Source organism: Cydia amplana, chromosome 14, assembly GCF_948474715.1.
Source record: "Cydia amplana chromosome 14, ilCydAmpl1.1, whole genome shotgun sequence".
Taxonomy (NCBI): Eukaryota; Metazoa; Arthropoda; class Insecta; order Lepidoptera; family Tortricidae; genus Cydia; species Cydia amplana.
Genome location: NC_086082.1, coordinates 10,759,439 through 10,777,701, shown reverse-complemented (window position 1 = coordinate 10,777,701; position 18,263 = coordinate 10,759,439). Strand labels below are relative to the sequence as shown.

The following is an 18,263-nucleotide window of genomic DNA, read 5'->3' as shown; positions in this document are numbered from 1 at the left end:
AAACATACTGGTCTTGGTATTCATATAAATTAAAACCTAACATTTAATTGATCAACATCCATCGTTAAAACTATCAGTTAATTGCTAACAAAAAGAACCTTTTTGGTTTATCTAATTAAAAAAATAAAAATATCTTCTGATAAAATGATTAATGTCGTAATCAAATTCTAAGTTATAATCAACAAATCTCAGTCAACAAGTCTCAGAAAATAATGTAGTGGCAAATTGCCTTTTCTTCTAATTCGTACAAAAATATTGATTTTCGTACCTAATTCTTAGCAAAATACAAATATCAATAGCAAAGAATTGGTTGCATCGAGATTTCGCGCTCGAAAAATCACAAACTTATAAACTTTAGGTATACGTAAGTTTAGACTTACGTATAAAGTTTAAGTTTCAATTTTGTTTGCTTTATTTCCACGTTATTGGTTACAGAGAATGTGTTAATGGGCTATAGCTTGGCTCGTATAATCTTTAGCTGTTAGAATTTTGCTTGTGGGTACATTACCATCTTCATCCCTTGGATGGTTGGCAGTCCTCAACTGTGCGTTTCTCCAGAAACTTCCTGCCTCGCACAGCCAAACTGTAAAATGAACTGTCGCCTGCGGTATTTCCGGACCGATACGACCTTTAAACCTTCAAGAAAAGAGCGTACTCCCATCTTAAAGGCCGACAACGCGCTTGCAACCCTTCTGGTGTTGCGGGTGTCCATGGGCGGCGGTAATCGCTTACCATCAGGTGATCCGTCTGCTCGTTTGCCTCTTATATCATAAAAAAAAATCCGGGGCATCGGGTCTACACGGAGTTCGGTCTTAGGTCTTCTTAGGCATCGCATACCTATATATGTATTGTGGCTTTCTGTAAGAGGGAAAGCCGCATACAGTTGGAAAGCCACAGCATTATAAGTTACATACACGGCGCTGGCATATAAATGCCTCCGCGCGCTGTTACACACTAACAGGTCGGGCCAAGCCCGACCGCGCGCTGTTGCATACGGGGCGCCGTACCTTCACCAATTATACAGGGTGGATTTTCTTTTTGGGTCAATGAGGGCAGGTACCAGATCCCGTGCTGCTACGAGAAAACGGTCTTAGAAGACCTTCCCTCGAGTTCAAATTAATGAAAATTGGCTTTTACAGATTTTGGAAAAAACATACAGGGTGCGAGAAAAAGGTCATTTTTGACAAGCTTTTTTTTGATGCCAATCGATCCCATTCCTATTGAGGATCAAAAACTTGTATGGAAGCAAAAAAAAAATCCGGCTAGAAAAGCCACAAATCGAGGACAACTTTTCCCATACAATTTGTATGAAAATGAAAACTTTTATTTTTCACGTGCTATTTTTGTATGCCAATCGATTCCATTCCTATCCAGTATCAATAGTTTCCTAGGGGTCAACTTACGGTAATGTACTAAAAAGCCACAAATTAATAAAAACTTTCTCCATACATTTACTATGGAGAAAATGTGAAATTTTATTCACAATTTTCTACCTCGCCCATCAGTCCTACAGCAATGTCTTCATACAGTATTATGGTTCTTAAATGTAACAGGACTGATTGGCCAGATAGAAAACTGTGAATTAAATTTCACGTTTTCTCCATTCATTTGAAATCGAGGGAAGGTCTTCTAGGACCGTTTTCTCGTAGCAGCACGGGAACTGGTAGCTGCCCTCACTGACCCAAAAAGAAAATCCACCCTGTATGTAGTTAATAAGCTTACCGGCTGCATTTTTCCTTTACTTTCTCTAATTTAGAACTCATGGCTAAGATTTTTTGCTATTGATATTTCTATTACAATATTAACAACTACGCTAAGGGCCCATACGCGTTTGCGGTTGCAACCTACGCGGGCTGCAACTTCGTTTTTAAAATGCTACTGCGGATTGTCGCACACGCTTAAGCTTTGGATTCCTCCGAAAGCGGTGCCGTCATATAGCGGCCGCAAAAGACGGCCGTCTTTACGGTGACGATATGTGGAAAGTACCACGGCGTCATAACACACCGTCAGCCACCAAGGTCAAAGCGGCAAATTTGAAAAATGTAGGCGCGAAGGGATATCGTCCCATAGAAAATTTGAATTTCGCGCCTTTTTCTACAGACAAGATTTGCTCAGAAGAGGAAAATAATCGTAGTACGGAAGATCATTTATTCAAATCTCGTGTCATTTATTCAAAATGGTTTCACCACTATCTAATAAAACGTTCACGAAACTATCGACACCGTCATGACGGCCGTCATGCAAATGACGGCACCGCTTTTTTACGTTACGTTGACAATCAATGCCGTCTAGGAAACCGCGCCATCTTGTTTACGTAGACGTTCTAGTGACGTCATTCACCGCTTTATAGTGGCCGCTATATGACGGCACCGCTTTCGGAGGAAACCAGAACTTTACAGTATGAAATTGAGCGTGGTTGCAACCGCAAGTGCGTACAAGCTAAGGCCTCTGAATTTATAGGAAGAACAGTCTATCCGACAGCGCCTCGGAAGGTTGCTCGTGTATGTTTTGTCCGACGAGATAGGCCAGCTTGTGCGCGTACTGGCAGGGCGCCGGGACGCGGACGGTGCCGGGCCAGTTGTAGTACAGGTGGCACATTTTGTAGGTTATCTTCTGGCACTGGTCGGGCGTCAGGCCGCTGTCGTCGTGAACGACCACGTAGTGCGTCGGTGTGACCGTGCCTTGGTTCACCTTTTGGGAGACGATCAGGAAGTCGTACCTAGATGAGTGGAAATAACAAAAAAAACTTGCAACAGAACCACAATGAAAGAAAATGATAAATATAATAATTTACCTTAGATTTCATTTACCCAGCCCAACCCAACCACACCATTTTATCTAGCAATCACCATGTATTGTATTCGCTAGGTGCACGACTGGTGCTGCCCTCATTTTGGCAGACTTTCTACGTTAAATCTTCCCGTTAAAGCCACTTCCCCCTCTACCGACTGCGCACCTTGCCAATAGCGCAGTTATGGAGTCAATAGATTTGTGCTTGTTTTCAAGTACGAGAGCAAATTAAAACCACTCAAGCGGCCACTTTCAGGGGCCTTACCATGATGTCCTTATTGCGATTTACGACAGCGCCACGCGCGGCTTATGGCTTTCCCCAAAATTGGTGTGGAACGGATGTACTTTTAGCTACCTGTAGCAAAGCGACGAAATCGCGGAGTGAAACACGGTGTTCAGTGTAGGTCACTCAACTCAAGCGGCCACTTTCAGGGGCCTTACCATGATGTCCTTATTGCGATTCTGTTTAGGACCTACACTGAACACCGTGTTTCACTCCGCGATTTCGTCGCTTTGCTACAGGTAGCTAAAAGTACATCCGTTCCACACCAATTTTGGGGAAAGCCATAAGCCGCGCGTGGCGCTGTCGCCACCTAGCGGCCATATCTGTGCTGACCGTAACAGACGCGTTTTGTTAGAGAGTGAGTCTTCTGTACTTAGTACTATTATTTATTCTGTGACTGAATCACTAAAGGATAGAGCTATATAAGTTCGTTCGTCGTCGTCATCCCAGCTGTCGCTAGTCAACCTTAAAGGTCAGCCAGGTCGCTAAAGACGTCAACCTTGGAGCATTCCAATAAGGTTTACAATGGCGCGTTGTATGTAATAGGCGTGGTGTTAAAAGGTTTAAAACATACCTATCTAGGGTATCATCTTGGGTCGTCCCATTCGTTTTTCGTCGTTCTTAAATTAGTCCTATTCTACATTCGTCACAATCGTCAGTGGCTTTCAATGTAGAATGAGTGACGAAAGCAGAATAGGACTAATTTAAGAACTTGACGAATAACGAATGGGACGACCCAAGACGATACCCTATCTAGGTACTTAGCTATTATATAATGGTCGTTGAAGTGAACTCACCAGTCCCTCCTGGTGACCGTGTGGTCTAGCACAGTCCCAGGTCGCGGGTTAGCGAGTCCGTCGCGGCCGCGCGCGAAGATTCGTGTGTTTATCCTCTTCTGCACCACGATGTACGTCAGCGTCGGCTTGTACGTCTCGCCCACCACGTTAAAGCAGATCTTCATCTGAGGGATCTCGTAGTCTTGGACCACTTTCAGTTGGCCGTCCCCGACGCCATCTCTGTATGTACAAAGTAGTAATAAATTTAAAGTGTCATTCTATAGAACTTGCTAACTATGTAAACAAAAGTTACTAGTATTTTAATATGGTGGTTTGTTTACATATTTAGCAAGTTCCATAGAAAGACACTTTATGTACGTATACTAATAGAAACGTAATGTGGCACCGAGAAAAAAACCAACTACAAGATGCTATGACAATCGATGGAACCCTTTAATGTGTATTTCGGCTCGCGATCAATAACAGGTTTGAATGGCTAAAATTAAATTATATACAACAAACCTCTTGCGCGGCATTACAATATATTTATCAACCTGTCAGCACAGTTACAGGTACACTACACGTGGGGCCATTTTTAGGGTTCCGTACCCAAAGGGTAAAACCGAGACCCTATTACTAACACTCCACTGTCCATCTGTCCGTCCGTCTGTCTATCACCAGGCTGTATCACATGAACCGTTAGCTAGACAGTTGACATTTTCCCCATAGTATTTCTGTTGCCGCTATAACAAATGCTAAAAGGTACGGAACCCTCGGTGGGCGAGCCCGACTCGCACATGTCCTATAGTTATTCTAGTTTGCTGACCGACCTGTACATGATGATCCTGTCGGGCAGGCGTCCATTGACGCGCAGGTAGTGTTTCAGCGCGTCCACTAAACACGACTTGAGGCCGTCCACGATTTCCTGCCCTCGCTCTTGGAACACCGCCTTCGAGTACCAGTGGGTCATCGACTGGTTATATGACGCTACGAAAGCTGGGGAAAGACAAGTTTATTAGTCACAGACAATCCAACCTCTAGACCAGCGGTCGGCAACCCGCGGCCCGTGAACCTGTCTCTTGCGGCCCGCGAGCCTCCCTGGCTATTTTGTATGTAATATTGACAAACGACAATGTCTGATAAAGTCATAAATATTAACAAAGTGCGGCCCGCGTCAACTTCGTTAACTACTATGTGGCCGTTGGCTGCTAAAAGGTTGCCGACCGCTGCTCTAGACATAGCATAGTCGCGTTACCCCCTCTGCCACACATACGGTAGCGTTACTCCATCTTCGAGTCAATCCCGTGCCGTGATTGGTCAGTGTCTTTGAACGGACCAATCACGGCACGGGATTCGCTCACCTCGTCCCCCCGCACCCCCGTATTTTTGGCAGCATCGGTTTCATGAAAGAATTGGCCTAAGCTCAGTCTAGAGGTTGGATTGTCAGTGTTATTAGTCAAATGAAAACCCCGTCACTGCTTGGAACTATAGGGATGATGACACATGTTGAATTTTATAACAAAATCTAGTAAAATAGATTAGCAAATGAGCAATTTATCACAATATTGTAGATATGAAAAAAATCCTCAAAGTTTCAAAATTAAAGTTTTTTTTTAACTTTCAAAAACGAAATAAGTAAGGATACCATTCGATTCCTCACATTTTATCCAAAAAAAGATTGTATAGCAACTAAACGCAATATTTCACCGATAAAAATGCAATTTTCTTGTTTTGTTCATACTTCAAGATGCGCTCTGTGACCTTGACGTCACGTTCACATAGCGATTTGCTAGGGGCGTTTCGCGAGTGAAGTACGACTATCGGACTTTGACTATCATTTCTGACTTTTGTATTGCTTTAATGCATTGGGTCCCATATAAACATCTGATCCTAAAAACAAACCTGATTAATTGATACCATAAATGAAAATTTGTCATCTAGCCTATTGTGCTACTGAGCAGTCCCGTGCTATCAGTTGTGCTATCTCACGTGACAAAGGTACTCACCACACACGCTACGCTTCTTCCGCCCGACGTCGTGGTAACTGTCGATGCCGACGACCATGGCCGTCTTGAACGGTATGGCGATGCTCCACAGAGTGCCTCCAAGTTTGCAGTTGATTTGCAGCAGGATTTTCTGCGTGACGGCCCTGACTTTCTTTTCGTTCATGACGGTGCGGGCGTTTATAACCTGAAATGGTTTAGTCCAGTTTCATTATACCTATTTGTAATGAAGATTTTCGTTGCTTCAAGGGAGTGATGGGTGAGGTAAATTTTTAAACATAACTCCTCATTTTATGAATTAAAAATAGATTCCAGAATCCATGTAAATAAACATGTCTATGATCTTTTAAGGCGGACACCATATCTACTAATCCATCCGTTTCCAGGCAATTCCTTGTTATCCTGTATCATACTATGTATATGTCACCGTAAAATTGTAAACACTCGTCAGATTATAATCTCGCTAGTTAAATTATGAACTGACGGTAGGGAGATTATAAACTAACCTAACCTACGTTAGATTATAAACTAACTGGTTCACAATCTTACGGTGTGTCTACATATTGGCAAGGTGCGAAGTCGGTGGAGGGGGAAGTGGCGCTGATCGTCACAAACACAGGTAATCTTATGGAATGTCCGCCATTAGTACTAGCGGCAGCCGCTTGAACTAATTTTACTCCATAAGATTTAACGTAGAAAGTCTGCCAAAATGAGGGCAGCACCAGTCGTGCACCTAGCGAATACAAAATATTCAAGGAACAAATTAAAAATTCATTCGTTGCTAAATTCCGCTCTGCAAGGCTCGTAATTAAGTAACGACAACGTGTTGCAGTTGTGCAACAAGTAGAAGGAAATTCGTAAAATATTACCTGTGACGGTACAGGGTTTTCGGCGCAGCAGATCCTCTTGATAGCAGCGTAGCGGTCGTCACGGGACGTGGGGCACATGCAGACCACGAGCTGGATGGAGGAGTTCATAGTCTTCTAGTTAGTGGTTGTTACCTGTGACGGTACAGGGTTCTCCGCGCAGCAGATCCTCTTGATAGCAGCATAGCGGTCGTCACGGGACGTGGGACACATGCAGACCACGAGCTGGATGGAGGAGTTCATAGTCTTCTAGTTAGTGGTTGTTACCTGTGACGGTACAGGGTTCTCCGCGCAGCAGATCCTCTTGATAGCAGCGTAGCGGTCGTCACGGGACGTGGGACACATGCAGACCACGAGCTGGATGGAGGAGTTCATAGTCTTCTAGTTAGTGGTTGTTACCTGTGACGGTACAGGGTTCTCCGCGCAGCAGATCCTCTTGATAGCAGCGTAGCGGTCGTCACGGGACGTGGGGCACATGCAGACCACAAGCTGGATGGAGGAGTTCATAGTCTTCTGGTTAGTGGTTGTTACCTGTGACGGTACAGGGTTCTCCGCGCAGCAGATCCTCTTGATAGCAGCATAGCGGTCGTCACGGGACGTGGGGCACATGCAGACCACGAGCTGGATGGAGGAGTTGATGGTCTTCTAGTAAGTGGTTGTTACCTGTGACGGTACAGGGTTCTCAGCGCAGCAGATCCTCTTGATAGCAGCATAGCGGTCGTCGCGGAACGTGGGGCACATGCAGACCACGAGCTGGATGGAGGAGTTCATAGTCTTCTAGTTAGTGGTTGTTACCTGTGACGGTACAGGGTTCTCCGCGCAGCAGATCCTCTTGATAGCAGCGTAGCGGTCGTCACGGGACGTGGGGCACATGCAGACCACAAGCTGGATGGAGGAGTTGATGGTCTTCTTGAGTGCTTGCACGTAGGTCTCCGTGCGGTCGGTGGGCAGCATCACCATCTCGGGCTGCTGCACCATCACGCCCATGGGGCCGCAGCAGCGGCGGAGGGTGCCCAGGAAGTTCTGGGAAATTAAAGTAGGTGAAGGCAGGCAGGTAGGTATAACCATAGAGAAAAAAATACATAGAGTGCTCACTCCATACATCAGTTCAGACTATTAATTTCAGTGTCTACATCTAGCATCGAGTAGCGGAACTATCAGTACTGCTACTTGACAATAGATGTAGCACCGACCGGAAAGTCTTATCTCAACAGCATAAGACTTTCCGGTCGGTGGCGACATCTATTGTCAAGTAGCAGTACTGATAGTTCCGCTACTCGATGCTAGATGCTAATAGTCTTTTTGGTACTAAAACTGATGTATGGAGTGAGCACTCTATGTATTTTTTTCTCTATGGTATAACCCTAATTAATGTGTGTTATGCCTAATCATAGAGAAAAAAATACATAGATGGCTCACTCCATACATCAGTTTTGGTATAAAAAGACTATTATTAATGCTCAACAACATAAGACTTTCCGGTCGGTGCTACACCTATTGTCAAGTAGCAGTACTGATAATTCCGCTACTCGATGCTAGATGTCGACACTGAAAATAATATAGTCTTTTTGGTACCAAAACTGATGTATGGAGTGAGCACTCTTGTCTTACTATATTTCTCTATGGCCTAATACAAGTAAGAATCCCTATACTGTGACGTCTGTGACTACTAATAAGCAACAGTTTTAAAATGAATAATAGTAATAGTTTCCCTTTGTATCAACATTTTATGATACGGCGCTTGCTGACTTTTTCAACTGACCGGTTGTTATTTTAAAATGTGTAAGTATATTATTTACCATAGCATGGCATAGGGCGGGTTTAAATTCAGCAAGCTGTACCCGCACCTTTTTCATTACTTACACAATTTGTTGCACAATGTTTAGATAAATACTTACCTACTTACTTCATATACCTAAGATGGACTAATTACCTACCTAACCCTTATATTATACCTAAGAACTTGTAAAAAGTAATGAAATAAATGCATTTGTATTTGTATTTGTAAGAGACATGAGGGCCTGCGACGTTTCAGTAGACGACACGTCCGATCGCGCGAAGTGGAGAGAAAAGACCAGAAAAGCAGACCACAATGGGAATAATAATGCTGAGGAGAGAGGTATATTATTTAAATTATCCTTAAGTAACATACCCGCGTGACTTGTGCATCCCTCTTGGGGACCCACTTGGTGGGTCAACCGCCTGCATCACAGTGTTCCTGGTGGCATCTTTGTTCCAGTCAGCATCAGGTTTGCCTTCAACTGAGCGGTTGTTGCCGTAGTACAGAGTCTCCGAGGCCGACTGAGCAGCTATAGGAGTAAATAGTAACTGCAACACATACCTGCGTGACTTGCTCATCCCTCTTGGTGTAAATGATCGCCCATCGTATGATGTCAACCGCCTGCATCACAGTGTTCCTGGTGGCATCATTGTTCCAGTCAGCATCAGGTTTGCCTTCAACAGAGCGGTTGTTGCCGAAGTACAGAGTCTCCGGGGCCAACAGAGCAGCTATAGGAGTAAATAGTAACTGCAACACATACCTGCTTGACTTGCTCATCCCTCTTAGTGTAAATGATCGCCCATCGTATGATGTCAACCGCCTGCATCACAGTGTTCCTGGTGGCATCATTGTTCCAGTCAGCATCAGGCTTGCCTTCAACTGTGCGGTTGTTGCCGAAGTACATCTCCGGGGCCGACTGAGCAGCTATAGGAGTAAATAGTAACTGCAACACATACCTGCGTAACTTGCTCATCCCTCTTGGTGTAAATGATCGCCCATCGTATGATGTCAACCGCCTGCATCACAGTGTTCCTGGTGGCGTCATTGTTCCAGTCCGCATCAGGTTTGCCTTCAACTGTGCGGTTGTTGCCGAAGTACAGAGTCTCCGGGGCCGACTGAGCATCGATAGGAGTAAATAGTAACTGCAACACATACCTGCGTGACTTGCTCATCCCTCTTGGTGTAAATGATCGCCCATCGTATGATGTCAACCGCCTGCATCACAGTGTTCCTGGTGGCATCATTGTTCCAGTCCGCATCAGGTTTGCCTTCAACTGTGCGGTTGTTGCCGAAGTACAGAGTCTCCGGGGCAAGCGTGCGGGCGGCCAGCTTCACGGTGTCTGGGTGTATGCTGAGACCCCAGCCCTTTAGGCGGTTGCGGGCGCTTTCGTTGTCGAGCACGTTTTGTATGTACTGGAAAGAAATGGAAGTTTCAATATGAATGATACAAGTTAGGAATCCATGGAATGCAAATTTTAACCACCATAACATTACAGGTGTTTAAAGAAAAAGTTAAGTCCAATCCGGTTCTTGCGAACAGACAGGCGGAGTATTAAACAGGATTTTTGATGACTAAAAGTAGTTCTTTAGTACCTGGATTAATAAAAGCCATTTATTTTTGGGTGACAGAATAAAATATTAAAAAAAAAATAACTTAACCTAAGATTTATCTTAATGTATTTAAAAAAATACATCCACTTACTTACATACACTTCCAGCTTGATAAATTTTTGCAGTCTTGGACCTCCCAGAACCAGTTGGCCCCTGCTACCTTTATTATTTTATTTTATATCTTATCTTTTTCTTTTCCATCTATAGCTTGTATTTGGATTATTACCTGCACCTTTTTTGGATTTAGTTTCCACAAATACTACATTTGACACATTGGTTAGCTTTCGGTCGAGTAGAGTGGAATGAACTGAACGAAACCAGATAACCTACTCGTCAAAGTAAGGGTCACTAAGGCGTATTATTTAAAAGAACGCTTACTTTTTTAAAAGCAGCATGCCGCTGGTTTGGGTCGATGCGGGTGTAGGTGGCCACATCCTTCATCAGCCTGAAGTTGCTCCGCTGGTCGTCCGAGAGCCCCGTCAACTGACAGAGCTCCGGCACGAGGCATATCAGGAAGTCCGTGGGCACTTCCGAGCCGGGCATGCGCTTCGTTTCTCTGAACACACATTAGTAATTTGAGAGATTAGTAAATAACCAAAAATCACAAATTGTATAAAAACAAACAAAAATCAATCGTGACTTGTTCACTATGGGACTAAATTTATTTAAAGGTATGGCAGTATAGACAGAGCCGTTTGTTTCGACTGGCAAACTAAAGTTGCCGTCATTAGAACTTGCAAACTATGTAAACAAACAATGTAACTTTGTTTTGTGACTGTTTCTCCTTGAATTTTCACACTACCCCATCAAACACAATTCAAACTATACACATATACACTATTGAAACGGTCCGTTCCGCAAAATACATAAATATATAACTGTATCATGGATATTTAATTAAAAGTTTAAAATGGTTTCATAAGTTACGATATTAGGACCTGATGGAATGACGTCTTTGTTTCTTTTAAATTCTACAATTGTCTATGATGGGTAGTGTTGTCACTAAAGTTTGTGATATAAACCCGCTACACACTACCCAACTCACGCTCTGTACCTACCGCCGCGGTTGTAAAATACATCAATACATCATTCTTAAGGACCAATTTGTCTTCTGATCGTGATTAAACAAATTAAAAATAAGTAACTACTTGGTTTTTAATTTTGGTATTTTATTATTCGATATGGTTTGACATAGTAAAGTAGTAAGTAAGAGTCTTGCCCATCACTAATAAATTCATCATTCAGAGACAATTTCAATATGGCGGTTTGTTTACATAGTTTGCAAGTTCTAATGACGGCAACTTTAGGGGGCGCGTTTATTTCACGGACTTCACCTTTCTCTTATAGAAAATAAATAACTCTTTGCCAAGGGCCACATGCGACCCTTTTAGTTTAAATATTTTGAAGATCGATGCCTTTAAGTTTCTATTTAAATGGGGCATTTATGATTACGAAGTAGAACCAATAAATGTAAAAAAAAAATTCATATAACGAATGCAGATATGCATTATAATTTAGTTTCGATGTAACTAATAGAAGTGCCTGTTTCTTTAGATTATGAAGTTTCTTATGTTTTAAATTTTTTTATATTACTAAATGTGTCAATCTCACAAACTTACCTAGATATCAGCATGGGCTGATCCAGATCCATGATTTCGATTCCATAGTTCTTTTTGTAGTAATCGATGTAGCTTATTGTCACCATTTCCCCTCCTTCTTTCTTTTCAAAAGTGGATCTGGGCGTCATCGTGTCGTCAATGCTGTCGACCCTAAACCACGTACACATAACGTTTAATACATTATGAAAATTCTACTACACATACACACATATATAATGATATAGTTTCCTCATTTTACAATCTTAATCAAACTGTATATAAGTGATAGCGATTATATGAACAAAATATTCCTCATTAAATTCTCTACACTAGTTGTCTTTGATGTATGTTGATAAGACTAAAGGGGCCCACTGATTAACAGTCCGCCGGACGGTATCGGCCTGTCAGTTAGAACAAAAAGTTGACAGTTCCGAATAACTGACAGGCCGATACCGTCCGGCGGACTGGTAATCAGTGGGCCCCTTTAGGGTCGGTTGCACTAAACTGTTTGTCATCGTTAAAGAGTTCGCTTAATTTTGTTGTATGGACAATTTCATAGTAAACCCGGCGGTTTAACGGCGGCGACGTTGGTCAGTCTATCAAGAGCCTAAAGAGCGGATGGTGCAACTGGCACTTATACTTTTAAACTTAATTATTTCTTCCGGACGGGGCTCTACTCTTGAAAGTTAGGAAAATGAAATAAGAAGTACCAAATACCTGAACAGCTTTTTGTTATAAGTCGTCATGACGGAACAGCCGATGAGCATTTCCGTCATCGCTTGTTTCCAGTTGGATCCTTTAGCCTGGACCGTCTCTTTGATGAAGCTCAGCACGGATTGTGTGCGGAGAACTCTGCTGGTCGAGTCGAGAGACAACATAAGACCGCCTTCGAACTCGTTCACCGTCGTCACGTAACTGAAAATAATGTTTTAGGATTTTATTCAAGGGCAAAGGTGCTAAGAACCGTCAAATTTCCCTGCTGTGTGGACATGTCACTGTTTTTTTTTTTCACGGCGGGGGAATTCGTTTCTGCCTGAGATGCTTTAAGATTTTTTCTCTGTTTTATACATTTTATTCGGGAAAAACCTTCACGTTTATGAAATTCAAAGAAGGCCAAGTGCTCATTAACACATTCAGTGCCGAAAACCCGACTGGGGTATTTTATGATTTCGTTCCCAGGCCGGACGACCCGATAGTCGGGATCGTGGTGCTACAGCTTTATATGACGAAATTGTTGTGGCCTGGTGCATTGTCTTGTTTGGCTGGGTGGCAATGAATGTGTTAAGATTTTTTACTCTGTTTTATACATGTTATTTCTCGGGCAAAACCCGTTTATGAAATCCAAAGAAGGCCAAGTACTCATTAAAGCAGCGGTCGGCAACCCGCGGCCCGCGGGCCGCACGCGGCCCGTGAACCTGTCATCGAGCCCGCGAGCCTCCCTGGCTATTTTGTATGTAATATTGACAAACGACAATGTCTGATAAAGTCGTAAATATTAACAAAGTGCGGCCCGCGTCAACTTCGTTAACTACTATGTGGCCCTTGGCTGCTAAAAGGTTGCCGACCGCTGCATTCAAGTGATGACGGCCGAATCAAACCATGATTATTTACTTGATACGCACAGTACAATCGCCCACACTGTTAACTGACAGTTCGTGAACCTTATTACAAAAGGCTTAAGGTCCACCGATGGACAGTTAAGAGTGTTGCTGTTTGTTCCATGCGGCAGCGCTTACAGCACGTTCTACTTACTACTCTATTCTAAAGCTATCAAGGTTCAAAACGCAGTGACCGCCCAGGCCAAAATTTCATTGCTGTGGATTTAGTAGTACGGCCAGATGTTCATTGAAGTGGTGGCGGCAGAAACACACTATCTTAAGGTTTTACTTGCTTGAGCAGGCCATTGCACTTACAACCATATTCCAAAGCATGAAAGTTCAAAACTGCTTACCCGGGCCAAACTTCCAGCTTATGCTGTGGGATTTGGACAGCAAGGTGTTCGTTGAAATGCTGCCGGCCGAATCGCACCATGTTCAAATCTTTCATGATTTGCTTGAACAGCACGTTGTACAGGTGCACCATCTCGCTGAGGCGGCGTGTGCGTCGGAATATGATCTGTGGATACATCGTATGTGATAAGTATAAGGTCAATGTGGAGAAGATCGTCTATGAGATAAGACCGTATGCACGCTCTTTCGTCACTTCTAACTATTGCGTTTGCACACATACTCTACTAACAGAAGGTAAGTAGTGCAGAGGCAAAGCTCTTCCTTCTTGACTGTTTCTGAGCGACGTACGTATATAAATACGAGACGGTTACCCTATGACGGTTTTCCCAACAAAAAAATCTTCGAGCCTTCTTAAGTTTAAATATATACTGTTGGGCTTCAAATTTTACATAAAACTAGCGCCCCGCCCCGGCTTCGCACGGCTTTACGAATTATACACCTAAACCTTCCTTAAGAATCACTATCTATTGATAGGGGAAAACCGCATGATAATCTGTTCAATCGTTTTTGAGTTTATCGCGAACATACAAACAGACAGACGCGGCGGGGGACTTTGTTTTATAAGATGTATAGATAAAATTAACTGCAGAGCCCTAATCGGAATTAAAATTAATGGTTTAATAAGTTTCTAATACGTCATTTATACGTCATAATACGTCATTCATAAGCAACATCCTCCAACTTACCTTTATATTGACTTTCGACTCGTCATAAGGGTTCGTCGACACGAGATTCAGAGCCTCCTCTGGCAGCATGTGCGGCACGTACAGTGTGGTGCCATCAAAAGTCTTAGTTTTGAAATATTGGCTGTGTTCTGTAAATTAAAGTTTAAAGGTTAACCCTTTGTACGCCACGCCTATCGTGAGCGGTCATCGTGAACCTTGTCGGAATGCACGAATGCAATAGCAATATTGGGCAGTCAAATTAATAAACTGTCAACCTTGTAGAAGATGACCGCTATTATAATAAAAATACCTATACCACAGACCTCATATTGAACTAGGGGAGACCGAGGTGAATTGTGACAGAGAAGAGTTGTGTTATTGTTTTTTTTAGGAACCTATTAGGGGCTGTTCATAAATTACGTCATCTATTTTTGAAGATTTTTGCAAAGAGTGAAGAAAAGGTATGAAAGCGGACCTCGAGTTCCGAAGCAGTCGAGGTTGCAAAGATTATCAAAGTAAAGTCTACACAAGAGAGCAAGAGAGATAGTCAATTAATCATATCTAACATACCATTTAGTAGCTTGAACCGCAGCGCTCTGTAGTCCTGGTCTGGGTGATAAGTCACTTCGTATTCAAAGACACTGTTCTCCTCAAAGTTGAGACGGATGTAGTTGGCAGTCACTTCACAGGGATCCCCGGATTGACCCATCTTTACCACCGGAGGGGTGTCTTTCACTTCACTCTGAAATGTTTATATTATTTAGTCCTCTCTGATCCCACAACCTCTCGACGCCTTATAATTACGACCCATATTTGAGCCATTGGGATAGGACAGGCAGTTTTGAACATGGTGCGATTCGGCCGGCAGCATTTCAACGAACACCTTGCTGTCCAAATCGGCAATTTCAAAGGCCATTTGAACGCCAGTAAGACGGTTTAGACGATGTATTTCTAGTTTAATAATAAGCTACATGTTTTTTATGATTGACTATTCCGTGGACCAGTTCCGTGCCGTTTTGAATTTACTGAGATAATTTTAGGGATAAGAACATGTCGTTACTTTTCTAGGACAAAGGCATTCTATAAGTACTGTATGTCTTAACTATCGCTAACTCGTCGTTCAACATGACATGACACGTCAGATCGCGGAATTTTGCCGTTCACAAAAAACATTATTTAAGCGTTAGGGCGAATTACCGCACCAATCCGAGTATGAACTAGCAGTTACGAGCTAAGGAAACGGGTGTGGGGGGAAAAGTGAGACTCTTCCATTCCTCAGACGCATCAACTGGCCCACGCAATACGCAGTTTTAACCTGTCGAATCCCACGATATGACGTCACCATAAGCGTTCTGGCTCATATATGAGCCGTGGGAGCTGACAGATTAATTTGTATTTAAGTATTACTTGTAGATTTTAGTTTAAATTTATTGTACAGCATATGGAAACTATTTCCGGAATAAATAATTTCATTTCATTTTCATTTCAATGCGCGTACTTACAAAAGGTTTGTTCCTAGCCACGGAGGAGGGCTGCACGGAGGTGCCTGACACCGTGCTGGCGGCCATCTTGTGCGTCAAGCTTGCGACGTCACGGCTGTTCTGGCTGTGGCCGTGCTGATCGGCCGCTTTCGGCGCTGTTGCTGCCATTCGCGCTTGTCTGAAAATAAATTGGATGGTTAGTTACTTATGTGGCTGGAAGTTGGATGGGAAGCCAAGAACGTGTTTGGCTGCGTCCCTCAACGGGGAAGCTACTTTATACAACTCACTCGCGCGACTTCATTATACTCTCCCTTAACACATTCAGTGCCGAAAACCCGACTATCAGGTATTTTATTTATGATTTCTTTCCCAGGCCGGACGACCCGATAGTCGGGATCGTGGTACTACACCTTTATCATCTTCCTCGCGTTGTCCCGGCATTTTTTTTGCCACGGCTCATGGGAGCCTGGGGTCCGCTTGGCAACTAATCCCAGTAATTGGCGTGGGCACTAGTTTTTACGAAAGCGACTGCCATCTGACTTTCCAACCTAGCGGGTAAACTAGGCCCGTATTGGGATTAGTCCGGTTTCCTCACGATGTTTTCCTTCACCGAATAGCGACTGGTAAATATCAAATGATATTTCGTACATAAGTTCCGAAAAACTCATTGGTACGAGCCGGGGTTCGTCATTCGCACAAGTCGCACGCTCTTACCGCTAGGCCACCAGCGCTTTTACAGGTACTACACCTTTATATGAAGAATATTTTGTGGCCTGGCGCGGATGTCTCGTTTGGCTGGGTGGCAATGAATGAGATAAAAATCTTAGTTCTCATGAGAAGTGTCCGGTTAATGTCGAACTTTGGACAGGATTTTCCACTAATATTTTTTCATATACCTAAAGCGTCTTGGACGTCGTGTAGGTACTTACAACTGCTGGAACATCTTCCCCCTCCCAGTACCAGACGCTTTAGGTGCAACACCTGGTGCGGCTGCGGGCGGCGCTACATCAGAGGCCGGACTAAATGTTGGGGCTGCAATCATAGATTTTTATTAAAAAAACATATAAAATCGAATAAAAAAAGTTCAAATTCCTTTTTTGACGGACAAAATTCAAAGTTATAACCGGTCAAACAAGTTTGTCAGTCGAAAAAGGCGCGAAATTCAAATTTTTATGGGACGATATAACAATTCGCGCTTTTTTTAAATTTGCCGCTCTTTTCTACTGACGGAAACTGCTTGACAGAGTACAGTATAGCACAGTTAAGAAGTTAGGTTCAAGGGCTTATTATATTTGTATATGTCTATTTTGCACTTTGCTGTGCGTCATCGTGAACGTTGTCGGAATCACGAAGGTTGATATTGGGATGTAGCCGCGCGCGTCAATGACATCTTTGGCGGTGAAAGGGTTAAGGAGAGACTCCTAGAGAAGATAATGAATGAATGAATAAATGAATGAATGAATAATACGAACGTCCAGGTGGCTGCTGTCTTTTGGCGAGCATGGCCAGAAGATGGCCGCGTCCACCCCCGCCAACCGAGGAGGGCGCGATTGTTGTTGCACTCACCTAAAACAAGAAATATTATTTTAAAAACAAAAACTTGACTACTTACATGTTTTTGAAACAGTATCTTCACTAGCTTTCATTTGATTCTGATACAAAACCTGTATATAAACGTTTATTTATTTAGATAACAAAATCCATTTTGTTAGTATTATCCTTTCTTTATAAGACACACTAATTGTACTTACAACGCTTGCTCCGGGCGTGGCGTCCGGAGACCCATCTGATCCAGAGTCCAAGTTTTGGCACTTCTTCAGTGCCATCATCATGGCAAGGCCACGGCCTCTGCCTTTACTGGGATCCATGTCTTCAGTTTACTCTAAAGAGAGATAGCATGTTTGAAGACACTGGTATTTAGATTTTAAATCAAGATGAAATTGTGCTCATGCAGTCAGAAATAGATATATTTAATAAATCTCCCCGATGAACTGAAATGTCTAGAGTCTAGAGGGCAATCAGTTTAGATGTAAATTAAAACATTGGCTAATACAGAGAGCATTTTACAACATTAAGGAATATTTTGAATATGATAGAGATAATATATTGTATAACACCTAGCTTGTAAGTCACGAAATCTATTAGTTAGAATAGAATAGAATATATTTATTTGGGTCATTATTTGACTTGGTGTAAATTGGCATGTCCACGGTAAAAATTTGAAAAATCTTTAATTTAGGTATTTGTTTGCCCATAATCAAATGTTTAGGATGCAAGGATTATGAAAATAGTTATGGTCCCTTTCTGTGAAACTTATCTCCCAAGATATGGCCTCGAAATTTTAAAGTGCCATGGTGATGACATTTTATGTGATTAGTATGAAGTTTATTCATGGTAATGA

At 42.8% G+C, this 18,263-nt stretch overlaps 1 protein-coding gene across 1 annotated transcript; it reads right to left on the bottom strand.

Annotated features, from left to right (window-relative positions):
- Positions 1-2,454: 2,454 nt before the first annotated feature.
- Positions 2,455-17,764, bottom strand: LOC134654105 (piwi-like protein Ago3). The gene is made up of 16 exons (XM_063509532.1): positions 17,614-17,764; positions 17,335-17,428; positions 16,792-16,894; positions 15,884-16,040; positions 14,952-15,123; positions 14,403-14,530; positions 13,659-13,822; positions 12,425-12,622; positions 11,729-11,878; positions 10,488-10,665; positions 9,654-9,911; positions 7,514-7,741; positions 5,856-6,039; positions 4,680-4,845; positions 3,871-4,089; positions 2,455-2,719 (listed from the first exon to the last, which is right to left on the bottom strand). Exons 1-16 carry the CDS (start codon positions 17,728-17,730, stop codon positions 2,455-2,457), a joined length of 2,781 nt encoding a protein of 926 aa, XP_063365602.1. The 5' UTR covers positions 17,731-17,764.
- Between the last annotated feature and the right edge of the window lie 499 nt (positions 17,765-18,263).

Coding starts and splice junctions, on each gene's coding strand:
- LOC134654105 (XM_063509532.1), bottom strand. CDS start 17,730: ATGGATCCCAGTAAAGGCAGAGGCCGTGGCCTTGCCATGATGATGGCA. Junction 16,895..17,334: donor AAGACAGCAGCCACCTGGAC/GTTCGTATTATT, acceptor CTATGATTGCAG/CCCCAACATTTAGTCCGGCC. Junction 14,531..14,951: donor GCGGTTCAAGCTACTAAATG/GTATGTTAGATA, acceptor TTTAATTTACAG/AACACAGCCAATATTTCAAA.